At 38.5% G+C, this 20006-nt stretch overlaps 1 protein-coding gene across 1 annotated transcript; it reads right to left on the bottom strand.

Moving 5' to 3' along the window:
* Window positions 1–364: 364 nt before the first annotated feature.
* LOC144699538 (putative cleavage and polyadenylation specificity factor subunit 4-like protein) lies at window positions 365–16859 on the bottom strand. Its single transcript, XM_078570585.1, has 8 exons — window positions 16757–16859; window positions 14571–14621; window positions 13075–13227; window positions 11513–11608; window positions 7717–7810; window positions 5824–5866; window positions 1102–1197; window positions 365–439 (listed from the first exon to the last, which is right to left on the bottom strand). Exons 1-8 carry the CDS (start codon window positions 16857–16859, stop codon window positions 365–367), a joined length of 711 nt encoding a protein of 236 aa, XP_078426711.1.
* Window positions 16860–20006: the final 3147 nt, after the last annotated feature.

The following is a 20006-nucleotide window of genomic DNA, read 5'->3' as shown; positions in this document are numbered from 1 at the left end:
CATTGTAAGGGAGCACAGTATTGGGTGAGAATCGGTTTGGATAGTCTGACAACATTTGTCATCATGGATAATGAACACTTGGGTGAGGGCCCAGTCATGAAACTACTCCATCAACAAATCCATACCTTTGAGGGAAGGCAAGAAAATTGGTAAAACAGAGAAAAAGATGGAAACCATGATTAAGTGCAATAATCTAGTTTCCAATGGAATTTTTAATCTCTTTTTATTTTGCTTAAGGGCAAGAAGAATACAATTTAGAAAGATAATTTTTTGAACTTTTGTAACATTGGATATAGGAGAAAGGTCATTCTGCTCATTAGATCCATGGAGAGTCCTGGATTTCAAATCCATTTACACAGTTGCTCTAGTCAACAAGAAAGTGTTTGTTTACTGTCTGACGCTTGTTGCACTTGTTAGCATAGTGCCCCTTCTCCCTACACTAAAGATACGGAAAGAGGGAGAGAAGAATCAGAAATTCGAGTTACACAATAGTGTTTCTTTTAATTTAGGAAATTACATTTGCTTAGCTTATAGACTGCTGTTATTTTCATGTATATTTGCACGGAACCATTTTATTTCAGCTATTTTAATGAATCATATTTAACTAATTCCTTTTGTTACAAAGACAAACTTAGATGTACCATATTTTCCTAACTGTACATGATATGAGCACAGCTTCATCAAAGAATAAAGCACTTATATTGTTCCCCTTCAAAACAATTAGATGTAATTTCAACTTGTTACAAAACTCATTACTAATCAGGGATGCAAAGGAGGAGGTGGGAGGCAAACACTTGTCCAAAAACCATTTGAACGTCCCATGATTTCTTCCCCATAATCCTCCTTTTCCTCCCTCCCTCAATATCGGTAGGATTATAGCTGTATCAGAGATATGATTATCTTTATTTAAACTAGTAAGCTAAGATTTGATGAGTCAAGTAGCCCCACTATCAAATAACTAGCATTAACATTTGCAGCAAAAGTTTTAACTTAGTTGTTAAATCAACAATTAGTAGATGGCAAATATATTTTATTTTAAAACAGCATGTTTGTAGTCAACATGAAATTATAGCCGGGATATGCAAAATAAACATTGTATACCTTGAAGCACTTCACTTTATCGATAGACTTGTGACCTTCGAAAATCTTTGCCTCTGGTGTGTTGTCTGTTGCGAAAAGTGAGATCTCAGACATTTCCTATAGGTGAACAGAATTTTTGCCTTTACTGTTAGATAAAATCAGTGCCACATGGGTCTTAGGAGAAATATTCGAAGCCACATTATTACCATTGTTCTATGATTATCATGGTCATGTTCCAATCTTAAATTCAGACTAGCTGTAATTATTACTTTAAATTCCAACTGTGGAATTCAGAATATTTTGTGAAATCATCATCATCATCTGCAGCAGTTTTCTTACATTCTCCAGAGTATGACTTTCTAAAGCATCGATTTTGGAAGAGTATCATGATAATACATAGTCTGTTTTTTTTAAAAAATGGAACATTTGTCCTTGAACACCCTAAATTAGACCTTTGCACCTCAATTCTCCTCTGGCGAATATACGCTAAAGTTTGTTGGAGAGCTGATGTCAAGAATAGTGGTGATTTGGAAGCGGCACAGTTAAAGAGCGTTGATGAATGTTTGCTTTCGATCATGTTTCATGCACTTTATTTTATTTAAATGCATATTAAGCCAGTGAGCCTTTTTTGTGTATTTTCCACAAATCTGTTCGTAAGATTATTTACTTGTGTTCAAGGTATTTTTGGGTATAATATGGGCGGCATGTATGTCTGTGTAAATACCTGCACTAACTGAAATCGTTCTGATACTGGCGTTCAAAACTATTTCAAAGCCAGTGTCCTGAGTTTGCCAGGGAAATAAATACTTCCTACAGACTTTGCATTGAGTTATGATTTAATCATTATATGCTAAGACAACGCTGTTTGAAGATTCAGAGCAGCTGCAGTTCCTGCTAAGAGTAATCTTCGCTCTTAAAATAGACCAATTTTACATTTGTTCCTGAGCAAAATCTTTACCGATGCACTTTCCCACCGGAGGTGAGATTCTTTGTATTTATCAATATGAATTATGAAAATGCATATTTGGATCGATACACCATGTTAATATTTAATGATTGACACTGTTGAGTGCCAGAGATCAGCGAATCGATGCAAACATTAAATGGCTTTCAAAAATTCAATTTAATTGAACAGGAAACTTTCCAACCTGTAATATGGCTGAAAGATAATTATTTTTGTACTGGCTAAATGAATTGGCAAAGCTCAGTAAAATATCTTTGTTTAAAGGAAGTATCCTGTTGGTTTCCCACATAAACCTTTACTAATTTACTCAATTGTTATTTTTAAGAAACTAAAAGCTAAGGCTGCAGTAAGATGGCGTACTACTTTGTGTATGTGTAGTTTGTGAAGCTTTGTGTATCCTTTAAAACCAAGTATCCCTTGCATCTGACTAGCATTGGAGTTTTCCAAAGATGCACAGATTCAAAGCTGCTTGCACTGAAAAAAACCTATCTGTTAGAAGCCCTACATTTTTAGCAGCTTCAGATACTTCAATTCCTGTCATCTTGCACTATTGGCAGTGCCCTGGGGCATGGGCAGAGACCTTTGGCCAATTCCTGCTGTGCCCACACCCAGTCCTGGTTCAGCATCCATCCACACACTAAACACAGGAATCACAGCATGGAGGAAAACAGGTTTTCAAAAAAAAAAAGATATAATGACCTTCCGTCAAGCAATAGGACCAGTTTTACTTTTAGTCAACGATCTGTCACTTTTATTCCTCCATCTTCTAACATGTGTTTCTCCCTTTTCCCTCTGCTCACAACAATGAATTTTCTGGATTTCCCCCTAACAACGGTATCTCTCTAAGTTTGCTACATCACCACTTGACGATTTCTTGATATCTCGATTCTCTGATTCCAGCAACAATACAGCTGTGGAGGTTCTTTTGACATATATGTATATAGAGAGAACCAATGGAAATGGTATGGGAGTAATTTTTATAAAACTCCACTATCAGCTTCACTTAACAATCACAATGAAACAACAATTGAAGTAATTTAATTTTAGAAACATATATACAGGCATAAGTAGCATGGGCCCCAGCTATGCCTGTCTCTTTATGGGGTATGTGGAACATTCCTTGTTCCAGTCCTACTCCGGCCCCCTCCCACAACTCTTCCTCCGGCACATCGATGATTACTTCAGTGCTGCTTCATGCTCTCGTCGGGACCTGGAAAAATTTATTAATTTTGCTTCCAATCTCCACCCCTCCATCATTTTCACATGGTCTATCTCTGACACTTCTCTTCCCTTCCTTGACCTCTCTGTCTCAATTTCTGATGATAGACTGTCCACCAATATCCATTACAAGCCTACCGACTCCCACAGCTACCTCGACTACAGCTCCTCACACCCCGCTTCCTGTAAGGACTCCATCCCATTCTCTCAGTTCCTTCGCCTCCGTCGCATCTGTTCTGATGACGCAACCTTCAAAAACAGCTCCTCTGACATGTCCTCCTTCTTCCTTAACCGAGGTTTTCCACCCACGGTCGTTGACAGGGCCCTCAACCGTGTCCGGCCCATATCCCGCGCATCCGCCCTCACGCCTTCTCCTCCCTCCCAGAAACACGATAGGGTCCCTCTTGTCCTCACTTATCACCCCACCAGCCTCCGCATTCAAAGGATCATCCTCCGCCATTTCCGCCAACTCCAGCATGATGCCACCACCAAACACATCTTCCCTTCACCACCCCCGGCGGCATTCCGTAGGGATCGTTCCCTCCGGGACACCCTGGTCCACTCCTCCATCACCCCCTACTCCTCAACCCCCACCTATGGCACCTCCCCATGCCCACGCAGAAGATGCAACACCTGCCCCTTCACTTCCTCTCTCCTCACCATCCAAGGGCCCAAACACTCCTTTCAAGTGAAGCAGCATTTCACTTGCATTTCCCCTAACTTAGTCTACTGCATTCGTTGCTCCCAATGCGGTCTCCTCTACATTGGAGAGACCAAACGCAAACTGGGCGACCGCTTTGCAGAACACCTGCGGTCTGTCTGCAAGAAAGACCCAAACCTCCCTGTCGCTTGCCATTTTAACACTCCACCCTGTTCTCTTGCCCACATGTCTGTCCTTGGCTTGCTGCATTGTTCCAGTGAAGCCCAACGCAAACTGGAGGAACAGCACCTCATCTTCCGACTAGGCACTTTACAGCCTTCCGGGCTGAATATTGAATTCAACAACTTTAGATCTTAAACTCCCCCTCCCCCCATCCCCACCCTGTTTCTTCCCCCTCCCTTTTTTTTCAATAATTTATATAGATTCTTCTTTTCCCACCTATTTCCATTATTTTTAAATCTACAACTAATACTTTGTTAGTCTTTCCACCCCAACCCCACTAGAGCTGTACCTTGAGTATCCTGCCATACATTCTTAATTAGCACTTTTCTTAGATAATATCACCACCTTCAACACCTCTTTGATCCTTTTGTCTGTGACATCTTTTGATTATCTGCTCCTATCACTGCTTGCTTATCCCTACAACCACCCCACCCTCAACTTCTCTCTCCCCCCACCCCCACCTTAGACCAGCTTATATTTCACCTCTCTCCTAACTATACTTCAGTTCTGCCGAAGGGTCATGAGGACTCGAAACGTCAACTGTTTTCTTCTCCACCGATGCTGCCAGACCTGCTGAGTTTTTCCAGGTAATTCTGTTTTTGTTTTGGATTTCCAGCATCCGCAGTAGCTTTTAGCTTTTTGTTTTTATATAAGTAGCATGGAGTTTAGTTCTAACTGTGAAAATGTATTTCTGATTGTATGTGTGTGCACACCAGAGTCTTTTCACTCCTGTAATCCAATTTAATTTTGGAAACTTATTGTCCTTTCTGCTTTCCTTGTTTATTTCACCCTTCGACATTTACTCAACTCCAGTCCTCATCTTTGTTTATTTTTTCCATGTCAGGATTTTGCCTTAATCCTTTTCCCCCAAAGAGAACAAAAAATGACACTGCTCACCCCCACCTTCAAGTATCAGTTGGAAATGTTTCCAACTGATACTTGAAGGTGGGGGTGAGCAGTGTCATTTTTTTTTGCCACCTCCTTGTTTTAAATTAATGAAATAAACAGCATGAATGCCACTGATTGAGATGACTGTGGTGTAATTTAAACAACCAGCTGAATTATGTTACTGGTTCTGTTCTTGTGGTAATTGAAATGAGGCATTTGCGCTAGATCAAAATTAGAATTTAAGGGTTTCAAATTAGGAAAGCAGACATAAATTTAAAAACTAGTGAAAAATAATTATAAAACACATTAGAAATAGTGATAAATATGCTGAAGCAATCTGTCATGTTAGTGGAAGCTCCTGGCTCTTGTCCTTGACTCTTGTGTGGTTAATAAATTAGCATTCTGCTAATTCAAAAGCTTATATATTTATTCTCCATATATTCTGCAGTGTTCGTGTACCATATATAATGAAGTAAAAGAACATTTAGCCATCAGCATTAAGATTCCAAAAGCAACACAACTAGCTCCACAGTCACTACATTCCACAGTTAAATGAGTAACACACTTGATTCTTAGTTGAATTGGCTGTCCCTGAATCCAATTTTAAAGAAGTACATTTGCATACATCTTAAATGCACACATTTTTGTTTTGTCAGCGTATCTCTAACTCCAAACTTTGATAGTTATTAAATACATTTAACCTAATTTTACTATTGCTAACAATACATAGGTTCTCCAACCAGTACTTCAGTGAAGCCAGTTCAAGGGAAAATATATTCTTCAAACTTACCTTGTTTAGATTGCTGTTCCAGTCAGTGAATTCATTAATTGGACTGATAAAAGTAGAAAATAAATAATTATTTGGCATCAGAAGAAAATCATTGCTGCACTAAAGCATGATTTTTTTTAACCCCTCTTCCTGCATCTTTTTTTACTGTTGGTAAGTTAAAAGGTTCCTCAGGTGCTCTCTAAATTCATGTTGCCATCAGCAGTTGAATTGAAGAGGGATGGGTACTTGGGCATGCGTTTTTCAGATAACGGAAGAAATGTATGCATTCCTATGATTTTGCAGCCAGGACAGACATTCTACAATATGATGTATGAAGTAGGAACTTGTAACTATGTGGCCATTACTACACCCTCAGAACATCTCAATAGCAGTTCACACTTGATTAACTTCCTTTTGCACTGCAGCCATTTTTGTTAAATTGACAAAAACAGCTACCAATTTGTGTACAGCAGGATGCCACAAACTACAAAGGAGATAAATGACCAATTCTTGTCGGCTGAGGGAGAACTCCCCAACCTCCAAAAAGTTTGGCATCTCATATGAATGATAACATTGCCAACAACGCAGCACTCAGCATTTCCCTCAGTAGTGTACTGACATGCCATTTCAGCACTGAAATCAGATTTGAACCCACAACCTTCTTAGTCAGATGTGTTTGTTGCTTATTGATCCAAGCTGCCACCAAGCATGTTGTCACAGAGCTATCATATTTTTCATAATATTATTGTAGGCTTATGGATGTGTGTGTGGATGATTCTGTCTGTGTGACTGATTTAATTAGACTAGAGACGCTTGGAAGTAAAGATTGAAATTATCAGAAAACTTAGGTGTAAAGCAGACTATTGAAATGGAGATGGATAAGCTAAGGATCAGGGTTTCACAGATGGGGTGTGAAGGAAATTTGCAATTTTAGATAAGTGAAGGGGTTGTTTGATTTTCAAAGGGATTATATAATATTTACAACTAACAAGATAAGTGAGGCAAAGCAATATGTTTATTTTCACCAAAAGGAAAAGGCCATATTGACAACATGAAAGATTTTTATGTTATGGGAAAAGTAAATTTCTAAAGACATGTAGAACAATGGAATTTTACACATCAAAGAGAGAGAAAAGCATATATAAAGAAAGGATGAATGGCTCAGTGGGGTGTGGCCGTGGAAAATCTGGAAAGGTACACCATGTGAACCAGACTTAGGAAAAGCCTCTAGCCACTCTGAAGAAGTACTGCTCCAGTAACTAAAGTTGTGCTAAAAGCCTTTGGAATTCCACTGTCGAGTGGGTGCTGTGCTAACCTTAACAAAAACAGAATTACCTGGAAAAACTCAGCAGGTCTGGCAGCATCGGCGGAGAAGAAATCAGTTAACGTTTCGAGCCTTCATGGCCCGTAACCTTACTGGGTTGCTTATTTAAATTTAAAATCTATTTTGGACTGTTGCCTTAAAGGGGGTGTGTAGTTGGGAGCCAGGTTAATTAGGAATTTTGGGATTTGTTATAATATCAAGTAACTAATGTATGTGTTTGAATTCGTTTATTTTGTTAATAAATGTTTTAAATTATTTTGAAATATCTAAAGGTGTTAGTGGACTCTTACTTCTGAATTCAGTGCACAAATCTCATAATAAATACAAATTGCAAAACCATTGTGATAGCGTGGCCAGATTTCCCTTGTGGATTTGGTCCACCTGCCACATCATAATGTGCTCAAATGTTTGATGAATAAAACATTTGAAGTTGTCATCTGACATTTTAATAAGATTTCCTTAACATTGAACTACATGGTAGGATTCTACCTAACTTGATATCACCTGAAATACATGACCTTGGTCTAGCATCATAGCTGTTTCAACAACCCAAGGAGGGCATTATTTAATATAACTTGTACAATACTTACTGTGAAAAGTTACATGCTGTTCCTTCAGGACAAAAACCAGCCAGATAATTCACACACATTACTTTCCTGGTGTGTTTATTTTTGCAAAGTGGGCCTGCCACAGAAACAGTTCAAGTGGGGTGGATTTCATATATTATCTTGTAAATTCTCACTTTTTGTAAAATTAAAATTTAACACATTCTAAAAAAAAATCAATATTTTGTCAATTTCCACTTTGTTGCTTTAAAAAAATGTGCAGCTGCATAGATAAATTTCAATCCTTGTCTAATAACCAAGACTATTGAACAAATGCTAATTACAAAGTCTAGATGTCAAATGCATCTTAAATTTAGCCCTCTGTTTGTGACTGATGCTGCTCTTAGTCCCCAGTATACAATTTACTAATAATAAACACAGGAAAAGAACCATCATTCAGCAGATCAAACTATGATCGTGGTTGAATGAAAATTAAAAAAAGGTTTCTTCAAAGTGCAAAACAAATAACATGAAATTTAGGTTTTTTGTCAGCATTCCCAATGAACTAAGACCATCTGCAATAAATACAAGATGAAACAAGAAAAACTACAAATTCTGGGAATGCACAGGTCAGCCAACAAAGAGAAGTTGCTATTTTGTACTGAAACCCTGCATTAAAGTTCTAACTAAAGGATCTCAACAAGAAACATTAACTTGTCATGTCCCTCTACAAATGACAATTTTCTGTTTTTATATTTGAAATGTCCGAAGCTAAAGAGATTCGAAAAGAGTTTGACAAACAAGCAAATTTATTAGCAATGCGAATGCGTAGAACACGACATAGTCTGAAATATTCTTAAAGAAATGATTTTTTTTAAAAAAAGAGTTGATTACAATATACAAGTGATTTATTAAGCAACCATGCAAATTCCTTTCCAACAGACACCCATCTTACTTTGTATAAATACCTTCAGTTGAATCTGAGCAAACTTAGATTAATGATATAAAAAGGATAAAGTTTTCTTTGGTCTTTTTCTAGAAGGATTTTGTTTTTTTTTAAAGGTTTCTACTGAAGTATTTAGTTGAGGGAAACTAATGTACAAGTGCTCAGCGTTCATCTGAATTGCTAGCCAGACTGCTGGTTTCATTATATACATGGTGTTTCTCAGTGAATGGGAATGATAATCAAGCTAGGCTTAACAATTTCACGAACATTGTAAGCAATTTCTAATTGTAGGTTCAGTCTGTGGAAATTGAAACAGTTTATTCCATTGGTGGAAGGATTGTGAACTAGGGGGACACCAATTTGAGGTGACTGGAAATGGCAACCTGAGGACAAACCTTTGAACGCAGTGATTGGTTAGGATCTGCAATGCACTTCCTGAGAGTGTGGTGGAAGCAGATTTCTTTCTATATACTATTCTATATTCTATAAAGTTGTTTCTATTTACTAGTAACTAGTGTGATTTATTAAACAGCATAGCAGGAAAGCACATTGGGATTAATAAAAAATACTGCATACATGGAACTGAACAGCAGGAGTATCGTAATTAATGGCTATCAGCATTTTCTTCACTACAAGCCATGTTTGTTCAGCACCTGTGTGAAGAGGAATTCTCAAATATTTAGTATTTCAAAATCAGTATTCCAAACTTCTAGAAGGAATGGTACTTTCCAACTGTGGTAAATTTGCAGGAATTTGCTGTAATCTATAGTCTCAAAGGGATGATTGTGTAATTTTTACCTGAATTGACCTCATGCTAAGCATTGAGATTTCTCATTTATGTATATTCCAGACGTAGAAATGAGCTGAATAATATTCCAAAATTTGTCACTGACCCTGAAAATTTTAAATAATACGCTCAATAACCCCTGATGTTTTTTTTTAAATTCATTTACGGGATGTGGGCTTCACTGGCTAGGCAAGCATTTATTGCCCATCCCTAGTTGTCCTTGAGAAGGTGGTGGTGAGCTGCTTTCTTGAACCGCTGCAGTCCATGTGGTGTAGGTACACCCACAGTGCCGTTAGGAAGGGAGTTCCAGGATTTTGACCCAGTGACAGTGAAGGAACAGTGATATGTTTCCAAGTCAGGATGGTGAGTGACTTGGAGGGGAACCTCCAGGTGGTGGATGTTTCCATCTCTCTGCTGCCCTAGTCCTTCTAGGTGGTAGTGGTCATGGGTTTGGAAGGTGCTATCTAAGGAGCCTTGGTGAATTCCTACAGTGCATCTTGTAGATGGTACACACTGCTACTGCTGCTATGCTTTGGTGGTGGAGGGAGTGAATGTTTGTGGATGTGGTGCCAATCAAGCGGACTGCTTTATCCTGGATGGTGTCCAGCTTCTTCAGTGCTGTGGGAGCTGCACTCATCCAGGCAAGTGGGGAGTATTCCATCACACTCCTGACTTGTGCCTTGTAGATGGTGGACAGGCTTTGGGGAGTCAGGAGGTAAGTTACTCATCATACGATTCCTGGCCTCTGACCTGTCCATGTAGCCACAGTATTTATATGGCTAGTCCAGTTCAGTTTCAATGGTAGCCCCCAGGATGTTGATAGTGGGGGATTCAGTGATGGTAATGCCATTTAACATCAAGGGGCAATGGATGGATTCCCTCTTGTTGGAGATGGTCATTGCCTGACACTTGTGCGGCGCTAATGTTACTTGCCACTTGTCAGCCCATGTCCAGGTCTTGCTGCATTTGAACATGGACTGCTTCTGTATCTGAGGAGTTGCGAATGGTGCTGAACATTGTGCAAATATCAGCGACCATCCCTATTTCTGACCTTATAACAGAAGGAAGGTCATTGATGAAGCAGCTGAAGATGGTTGGGCCTCAGACACTACCCTGAGGAACTCCTGCAGTGATGCTGTGGAGTTGAGGTGACTGACATCCAACAACCACAACCATAACCATCTTCCTTTGTGCTAGGTATGACTCCAGCCAGCGGAGAGTTTTCCCCCTGATTCCCATTGACTCCAGTTTTGCTAGGGCTCATTGATGCCACACTCGATCAAATGCTGCCTTGATGTCAAGGGCAGTCACTCTCACCTCACCTCCGGAGTTCAGCTCTTTTGTCCATGTTTGAACCAAGGCTGTAATGAGGTCAGGAGCTGAGTGGCCCTGGCGGAACCCAAACTAGGCATCAGTGAGCAGGTTATTGCTAAGCAAGTGCCACTTGATAGTCAATTGTCTATTGGAGGAGAACAGGGTAGTGTCATTCATTCCGAATTGTTCCAGCAAAAAGCCAGCATGATATCTGGTTGGCTGAATAACTTCCTTCTTTGTTGTAAAGGTTCATCATTCTTTGGCCTACCGATTTCCTAATTTCAATTCTCATTAGCTTGCCAGCAATAGGACAACAGTGAACACCCATCATTATATTCTTTCCTTGTCTTCATTTTTATACACCTTGATAGTGCCCAACCTGAAGCCAGCTTTAGAATGGCCTACCTGTAAACACACTTGAACAAACATCCAGGCTAGCACCATATTATTTCCACATCCAAACTCCAGAAGGATTGAATGTGTGATATCATAGCTCTATGTACTTGCTCTGAAGACAGCCAGTATGAGTCAAAACTGTTCATTTTTAGTAACACATGAATAGAAACAAAAGTAGAATAGCAACAGAAAAAAATAATCTGCCTCTTTGATGTTATTAATTTTATCAGCTGCTGGACAATCCTACTTAAGAATGAAAAATATTTTACGTAGAGAATAAAAAGGAATCTGCAGCCCGTTAGTCTTTGCAAGCACTTTTAACATATTTGAATCTCTAGAGAAATTGGTAATGAACACGAAATTGACCATAATGAAAGATAAGATCAGCAGTTACTTACCATGTTTGCAAAATCCTCGGTCATACCAGGGACAGTCTTGAATTTTTATCTGCGAATCAATGTGTAAGAAAGAGCACTCTTGCTTATTGCATTCACCTGCATCCAAAAGAGGAAAGTTATGTGGGATCAGCATTTCAGTGTACCAGTGTTATTCTGTGCAATGATAGTGATGGAACAGATTTCTGCCTCTATTCCCCGTACCAAAAGTTCAATCTTAGTTAGGTCTTCTGGGAAGTAGTCGAGAAAGAAAGATGAAGATAATTTGATTCCTGGCAATGAACAGCTTGAACAAGCTATTTTTAGAAAAAGGATTGGATGATGCAAATGATAACAACATATAGCTCTTTATGCTCCTCTTCCACAGATAATTTTGGCCTAATTGGAATTGCTACAGCTTCCTTTTTTAAATTCACCATCTCTGCAAAGGAGCAAGACAAAGGAGGAGCACTATGAAATTCTAACTTTTAAAAATAAAAAAATCAAAATTTTCTCTCCTTTCCCCATCTCTGAAGGCAACAACTCCTGCTGGGGTAAAGATCCACAAGCTACAAAAGTTTTCCAATGCCTGGCTAGACCCATTTGTCATGCGTGCACTTAAAAATACGGCCTAGCTTTTCACCATCATCCCAGTATAGAGCTTTGTCACCTAGATGTACCTATTAAAAAAATCAAACAAGTGTTGCTCATGACTTCTGTCCATTAATTTTATTGGAAAGAAAATAATGAGAAATATGCTCAGCTTTCCAATAGGAGCTCTCTCATCAGTTGAGTCTAGGTTGAAGTGCAGCAAGCCATCGCAGCCAACTCCAATTCTATTTTGCCTCATCAAATTTGTATAAGTTACTTCATAATGATCATGGACAGCAATCTTAGCTGATTTTTCTCTTCTTTAGATGCCTATCGTAGTGCCGCAATGCCACCTTGGGTATAGGTTGATGGTAATTGAACTTGAAGCCTTTGCAGTCTGTGTAATTTAATACCAACACCAAATGGTATTTAGCCATTGAAGCATTTAAAAACTTCTTTAAGTTCTATTTAAGAGCAATACAATAAAAGTTATTCATGAACATACTTCATGTAAAATCTCTCAGACCAATGAATTCCTCCTAGTGATACTGGTCAATTAGGAGCTGTACTAAAGAAGTAAATCAGACTCTTTACAGAAACACTAACTGATAAGCTTCCCGTTTTATGTATATCCTGGTCAGGGAAGTGTAAAAATTAATTATGTACACTTAGACTTATTTTCTGCATCACAATATAGAAATGTACTAATTTAAATGCTTGAGACATTTAATAGATAGAAATTCTAGCTATCAATGGGCAAAATTCCACCCCTATTATTTTATTTATAGGGTTCAACATTAGAAGCTTATAGCAACTAATTTTGATTGTGTTCTCTGCTGACTACTTTCATTCAGCAGTCCTATCAAGTCTTTTCAGATCTTAGGAAAATCTCTTTTCAAACCCCGCCCCCCCCACCCCCCTTACAGACTTAACCTTAAGCATCTCAAGTCAGTCACTATTATTATCCTAAAGTTATGTATAGAAATAAATCTTACCATATTTTGAATAGAAGTAGCACCGTGGCATTTTGGTCTCATCATACTCATGTAAAAACTCACACTGATCCCCCTTTTTACACAGACCTCGGAGCCAGTGTTTGCACACAATGGTTTTGTCACCACAAGTGTGTCGAAACGGGCACATTTGTTCTGCAATAACCAAGATAGCATTAGCTACAATTGCAGTAAGACTGGAATACCATAGAAGTATTGGAACGGGTGCACTAAGGCAACAGGAGAAAAATGAACCTGGTTCAGTCTGCAGTGAGGCCCATTACTAAGATGATGTCATGGGGATGGCCTCATTATATTGAAATGTTGACACTCATGGAATATAATTTTCCAAAACATTGAATAATCCTGTAATTGCAAGTAATAAAACCAGAATTTGACCTTTTCTGTCACTAAGACAGTAATCTTGATCATAGGAATTGCAATGAAGAATTAATTAGCAATCATTTGTTTAGTAAATTGTATCAAATGCTTCCTTAATTAGTTTTGTAGTTTATAATTGTCACCCTTCGCAATTAACTTCAAAGCGATGGTTTAAGGTTGATTTTGATTTTTAAAACATGGGCCAGGATTTTATGGCCCCTCCCGCCCGGTGGGATATTATGGTCCTGCCGAACTGCCTGGAGAAGGTGGTGGTGAACTACCTTCTTGAACTGCTGCAGTCCATGTGCTGTAGGCACACCCACAGTGCTGTTAGGGAGGAGTTCCAGGATTTTGACCCAGCGACAGTGAAGGAACGGCAGCGTAATCCCAAGTAAGATGGTGTATCATACGGAGGGGAAATTGCAGGTGTTCCCATGCATCTGCTGCCCTTGTCCTTCCAGGTTGTTGAGGTTTTGGAAGGTGCTGGAATGGGTTATCATATGAAGTAAATGGGCTAAGATGGTTCAGCCCCTGAGTACATCTAATATCACCCAGGGGAGTAATAGTAGGTACACAGAGTGAAAATGTACATTTCTACAATGCTTAACTATGATACCTTTCTTAAATAAAGAGTTGAGCAGAACAACCTATAATAAGCCAGTAACATTTCATTATGGTTAAATCAGAATCCAAATACTCTCCACATCCATGTTTCTGTAACTCTACACACTAGCAATTCTATATATCACATGTTTCATGAAAAGGGTATGTATTTTATTTTACCAATTCCCCATTCAAAAAGACATTTCTAAAAATACGGTAACCAAAATGACTGGTGACCAATGAAATTGCTTTGAAAAATAGTATGTAGTTCCATTTTGCACTAGTGACACCATCAAGCAGACTTAGCATGTGGGTCAACATTTCTCTTATATTCCTAAAGTCATATGTTAATGACAATGTCACAGAGCAACTCAAGCTACATCTGTGGGGGCTTTTCCATTCAAGATTCAAACTTGAATCAAAAGTAATGCTATAATTGAAGACACATTTGTAAACATAAAGAGGTCACACTCCCAGTACTTGATTGATGTTCTTCATATCAATTAATATCTTACCTTTCAAGCATTTACCTTTAATGAAAAGCTCACAGACTGCTGAACTAGATTCTGCAAAGAAAGATGATAATATTTACAGGGTTGCAAGATTACTGACTTCAACCCAGCCTTTTGGTTCTGCATATATTTCAATTAATCAGCGAGTTTCCATATAGCACCTAAGTTAATGGATTTTTCACATCTTTGCAGTTAATGCCTGACACCAACTTTTTTTGCAAACACCTACTACCAGCAAACATTTTGTACCATTCATCTATAGCTATTCCCTTCACTGCATTATAGAGACAGCAGCCTTCTACAGGTTCTAACACTGTCCTAAAGTAAACCATTGAAAACCATTTTAAGCGCATAATAAAGATGTTAAATTTGCACTCTGCCCATGCATACAGACTTACACATCTAACATTCTACTATACCTCAGTTGAGATGCATCTCATTATAAGAGAGGATAAATAAGTACTTTTTTTGCAGGACAAGCACAAAAATGCATTTAAGAGTTTAAAAATGACTAAGAAATCCACGTAACTTGAATTTTCACTGTTTAATATGGAGTCCACAGTCTCTCCTTTCACAGCTAACATATATCTATATCAAAGATCCAAGAGTAAAGGTTCAGTGACTTCTGAAATACGTGCTGGGACACTGCTGATGTCTAACGGAACACAACCACACAGCTCATTTAGTAAGTTTCCTGCTAGCAAATAGTGCTCTCCGCTTTAGGGAATTGGCTTGCAGGATTCTGGGGTTCCAAAAAATTAGAATCCCTCCCCATCGATAAACTGAACTGGCTGGACAATCAGCCAAAGTGCAGTGGCCTACTCCAGATCTGTGCGACTTAGGCCTTGATGTAACGAGCCTGCCACAAAGGTTAGGTTTGTTTACAACCATCTAATTCTAGGCCTATCACCTTGGAGTCAGTCCAGCCCAAACAAGACTCTAATGCCCAATTCCTGTTTCCAAGGAGAACAACATCCTCTAAGGGACAACTAATATTGCTGAATAGTTTGGAACCATAATCATTAACTGGCATTTTGTTGTTTTTGTTATTTGATGCTTGTCATACAATAAGAAAATAGAACCTGAATTTTTTTTAATTAGTTCAAATTTCTGTTCTCAAATTAACATTAAATGACCCAATTTACAACAGCTGGAATTGGTCCTTGAATATGATCCTCTTCTCATGAAATAACTCAGGAATTGTTGCTAAAGCAAAATACAAACTGAATTAGGGGGTCCAAGCTTATAGGAGTTTTGGATATGGGGAAACAGATCCTGTGGACTTTAGTTAGATGGTATCATTATGAGATTGTCGTCCACTCTAAATATCTGAAACTCAGCTTTAAAGTAATGGATGAAATCTGAACCAATGAATAATAGGATAACTTATTATAAGAGGAGGCATCATTTTCCTTTAGGAATTTCAGACGTTTTGGAAAACATTACCCCAACCCTTCTTAAATGGTGATGTCTTTCAAGATACAAGGCACGAGTCAGGAGTGTGATGGAATACTCTCCACTTGCCTGGATAAGTGCAGCTCCAACAACAACCAAGTGAAGCTCAACATCATCAAGGAAATCAAGGAAAAAGCAGCCCACTTGACTGGCACCCCATCCACTAGCTTAAGCATTCACTTCCTCCACTAATGAAATGCCAAGGCTACAATGTGCCATCTACAAATGCAGTGTATCAACTTGCCAAGGCTCCTTCCATAGCACCTTTCAAACCACAATATCTACTGCCTAAAATGACAACCTGCAAATTCCCCTCTAAATCCTGATTTTGAGATATTGTTTCATCATCATGGGTCAAAATCCTTGAACCCCCTCCCTAATAGCACATGGGGGGGCTGGGGGGTGCAGTACCTACACTACACAGTTGTTCAAGAAGGCGACTCATCAACAGCTTCTCAAAGACAATAAATGCTGGCCTTACCTTACCATTCCATGAATAAATGAAAAAATCATGAATGTCAATTTAAAAAAAATCCTGGATATCAATAAAAAAATCATAGATATCTACAAAAGAATTATAAAAATTAGACATTGAAATTAGTTTCCAATACATTTAAATTGCCATTACTACAAAAACAATAGCAGGCTTTTTAAATACTAAGACAGTGGTAAATCTTAGGTAACAGCATTTGATTTTCCCAAGTTTTAGCTCCAGTTTATAATGTGCCTCTTACTATCCATGCCAGAAAAGGGCAATTCCATAATTCCACTCTGCTGCTCCAAGACAATTTCAAAATCAAATCTCATCTTTTGTAAACCAGCTATCAACTCTTGCATCTTTCAATGCTTCAATTTAAATTCTTTCTTTCATCAATACTATTCTCATTAAGCATAAGGAAACAAGCTTCAATTGAATAGCAAACTTGATTTATACACATATCAGGGCCCAGGGCCTGCTGGGACTTTCTAAAATTTTAATTCTGTCTAAAATTATTTCTTGTAATAAACTATAAATTATAGTGTAAATATAGATTTGCTGATTAAACAGTTTAATTTAATTACTTTCAAGTTAAGGGTTTTATAGTGGTCACATGACATGATTTAGAAGTAGGGATGAGATTTAATTAGTTGTTCTTTGAAAGCTGAGGTGGATCTTACATGTTTGTGGGCTGGGGTTTGTTGCTTTAGTGAATTATCTGTAAATATTTGCAGGAATAATGGATTGGAAAAGTAATTTGGAGGTTTATAATTGCATTGTTAGAGAAAGTTATAAATGGTTTATTTATAAGTTGAAGTGTAATTAGAATTTTAACATGGTTGCATTGACTCCTGGCAATTCAGAACTGATCTGGTTGGGTGCACCATTCTCTGCTTAGAAAAATCCTTCAACAGAAACCACCAAATACAGGCAAGAATGTCTTAGGTCTTACAAAACTGTGCATTTATTAATCTTATTGCATGCTGCAGTTGAATTTGATTGTAATCAGTTTGAATGTATCTGCTCACTGCAGTTTCCAGTTTCTTACATAGCCTTTGGCATTAATGTTGCTGTTGGCATCCAAATTGTAATGCATGAAAGTTTTAGCCATTGCTGAGATGTTATTGCCCAAACTTGCAAATATATGAATTGTGCATAAACAATAAGCATGGTTTAAACAAATAGTAAATGTGGTTAGCTTAGATGAATGAATTTATATTTGTAGTAAGGTACATATGATGTGATAAGCCAATAGGGAGCTGTTGTGGCCTGGTGATAAAATAGCATACTGTTGCTTGCAGTCTGACAGCTTCCCAATATAGTGCTACTTAATCCAATAACTATCGTTTTGTGGAATTGCCTAAGCTCCTTGCTGACAAATATGAGGGAAGTTTGAATACTTTCCACTGTTTGTAGATTAAGCTATCAACAGTGTAGCATATTATCCTGCAGTCAATTCATGAGGTTTGCCTTGCTTAAATTTTAAAATCCTGGTTCATTACTTTCTTAAACCTGATATCAATCAAATGATGGACACAATTTCTGGGACAATCCCTTACTGTCAAATTGTTAATGAATTCTGATTCATTACTCATCACTAAATCTAATATGTTCCTTTCAAGACATATAATTCAATGAGATTGACCTGAATACATTCCAGAAATTCATTGCCTCTGCAACATTCGCTGTTCTGTTTCTCCCAGCCAATGTGAAAATTTAAAATTTCCCATTATTCCCATGTTAGCCATCGCTCAATGGGAACAGGCTTGCCTGAGTGGGATTTTGGTGTGTTCACTCCAGAGAAACGAGCACAAAGAGTTAGGCGGACGCTCCAGTGAGGCACTAAGGGAGAACTGATCTGACCGAGGTGGCAGCTTCCAGGTGAGTGGTCTGCACTCTTGCAGTAAAGATTGAAATTAAAGTTGCAAAAGGTGGGGTGGAATTTTATGGGATCTTCCAGTTCCGCCAAAGTCCATGGACTTTTGAACGGCTCGCTGCATTTTCCAGCCCCGCCCATGCCAGTTCGGGGCCACAAAATTCCTCCTGCGAAATCCACACCACTAAAATTGTTAGATGCTAATGGGCTTTCTTCAAGGTCAGTGGCGGGCGCCATCATTTCACTGTTAACCACAAAATCTGGGGCAATTTTGTATTGCTACTTCTGCTGTGATACCACTGCAGCGAAATCTTGTCTATCATTCCATATTTACATGGCATTTAATGCCCAAGTTACTCCACTGAATGGAGAAGGTTTTAAAGCTATGTCATTATACATTGAATTTGCAGTATGACTGTTAGTGCTAATATGAATTGCTATAGTTAAGTTATCCTCTAGGGTGCTTGCAGTAAGAATTCAAATTTGTTGGCTATTTGTTCTTAACATTTCATTGAGATGCTGTCACGGAGATCATTCCAATTTCCTGGCTGTTTGTGAGGCTGGCAAAAATGTGTTGCAACAGGATATGCAAGCTAGCTGGTTTAATTACCCAACACAAACCACACAGTAAAACCTTTGTCCAACCATAGAGATTGAAATGATTGTGACTTTTGCACATTCTTGTCATGTTTTCCGTTATGGGACCTGCAGAGCTAACTGAGATAAATGATTGTTTTCTGTGCAAGCCTCAGACATAGATGAATTGTTTCAGATTATTTCCACCTCTTTAGTTGCCAATAGGTGACAGTAATACTCGCTACAAATAATTTTCAAATAATCAAATCTAGAACATAAGGCATTTTTATGGTCAATTTAAGGAAAGGAAGAAAATCATTAATACTTGCGCCTGTCAACAACATTAACCATTTTGTTATAACTTCACAGTTAAATGTTTGATTGCATAAAAGCCTCAGTGAATAAAAGCACAAATTATTTATGGGAAACCCCATCCTCCCAGATTATGGAATCCCCTGACACACACAATCTATTTGCTATTTCATTGAATTGGTCTCCTGAAAAGTCACTGATTTTTCAGAAATGTACCTAGACGGAGGCCTTGTGGTGCAGTGGTAATGTCCCTACCTCTGGGCCAGAAGCTCCAGGTTCAAGTCCTGCTCTGGCACTTAACAGCTGGGGAAGGTGTGTTCATAATATGGCCAAGCAGGTTGATTATCAGCCTGTAAATGCTTCCAACACGCCTGATGGAAGGTGCTAAGAACAGGAGAGTTTCCCGGTCAGCCATGTCGCAAAAGGTAACACCAAACCACTGCAGTACTTTGCCAAGCATAATCCATGGTTGCTAATGCCCTCTTAGGGCATGGTACCTGGAGGAGGAGGAGTCAGACCTGGAATCACAAGGCTTGTACTGACCTTCTAACACACACACTTTTGTAAATTCAGCAGATATATAAAAAAAAGAACCCTTTTCTGATTTGGATACTGGTGAGGTGCATCTTTAGATAATGTGGTCAGGGCTACAAACTCTAAAATGCATGCACGGACATGTTAGAATAAATAGTTTCATAATTATTCATCGACTGTTCTTGCCTTAAAGGTAGGGATAATTTTA

This window comes from Cetorhinus maximus, chromosome 24 (assembly GCF_964194155.1).
Source record: "Cetorhinus maximus chromosome 24, sCetMax3.hap1.1, whole genome shotgun sequence".
NCBI classification, from domain to species: Eukaryota; Metazoa; Chordata; class Chondrichthyes; order Lamniformes; family Cetorhinidae; genus Cetorhinus; species Cetorhinus maximus.
This window is presented reverse-complemented; position numbering and strand designations above follow the sequence as displayed.

Coding starts and splice junctions, on each gene's coding strand:
- LOC144699538 (XM_078570585.1), bottom strand. CDS start 16,859: ATGCAAGAGTTGATAGCTGGTTTACAAAAGATGAGATTTGATTTTGAA. Junction 13,228..14,570: donor TAAAGGTAAATGCTTGAAAG/GTAAGATATTAA, acceptor TGGTTATTGCAG/AACAAATGTGCCCGTTTCGA. Junction 5,867..7,716: donor ACAGCATGTAACTTTTCACA/GTAAGTATTGTA, acceptor TACTTTTATCAG/TCCAATTAATGAATTCACTG.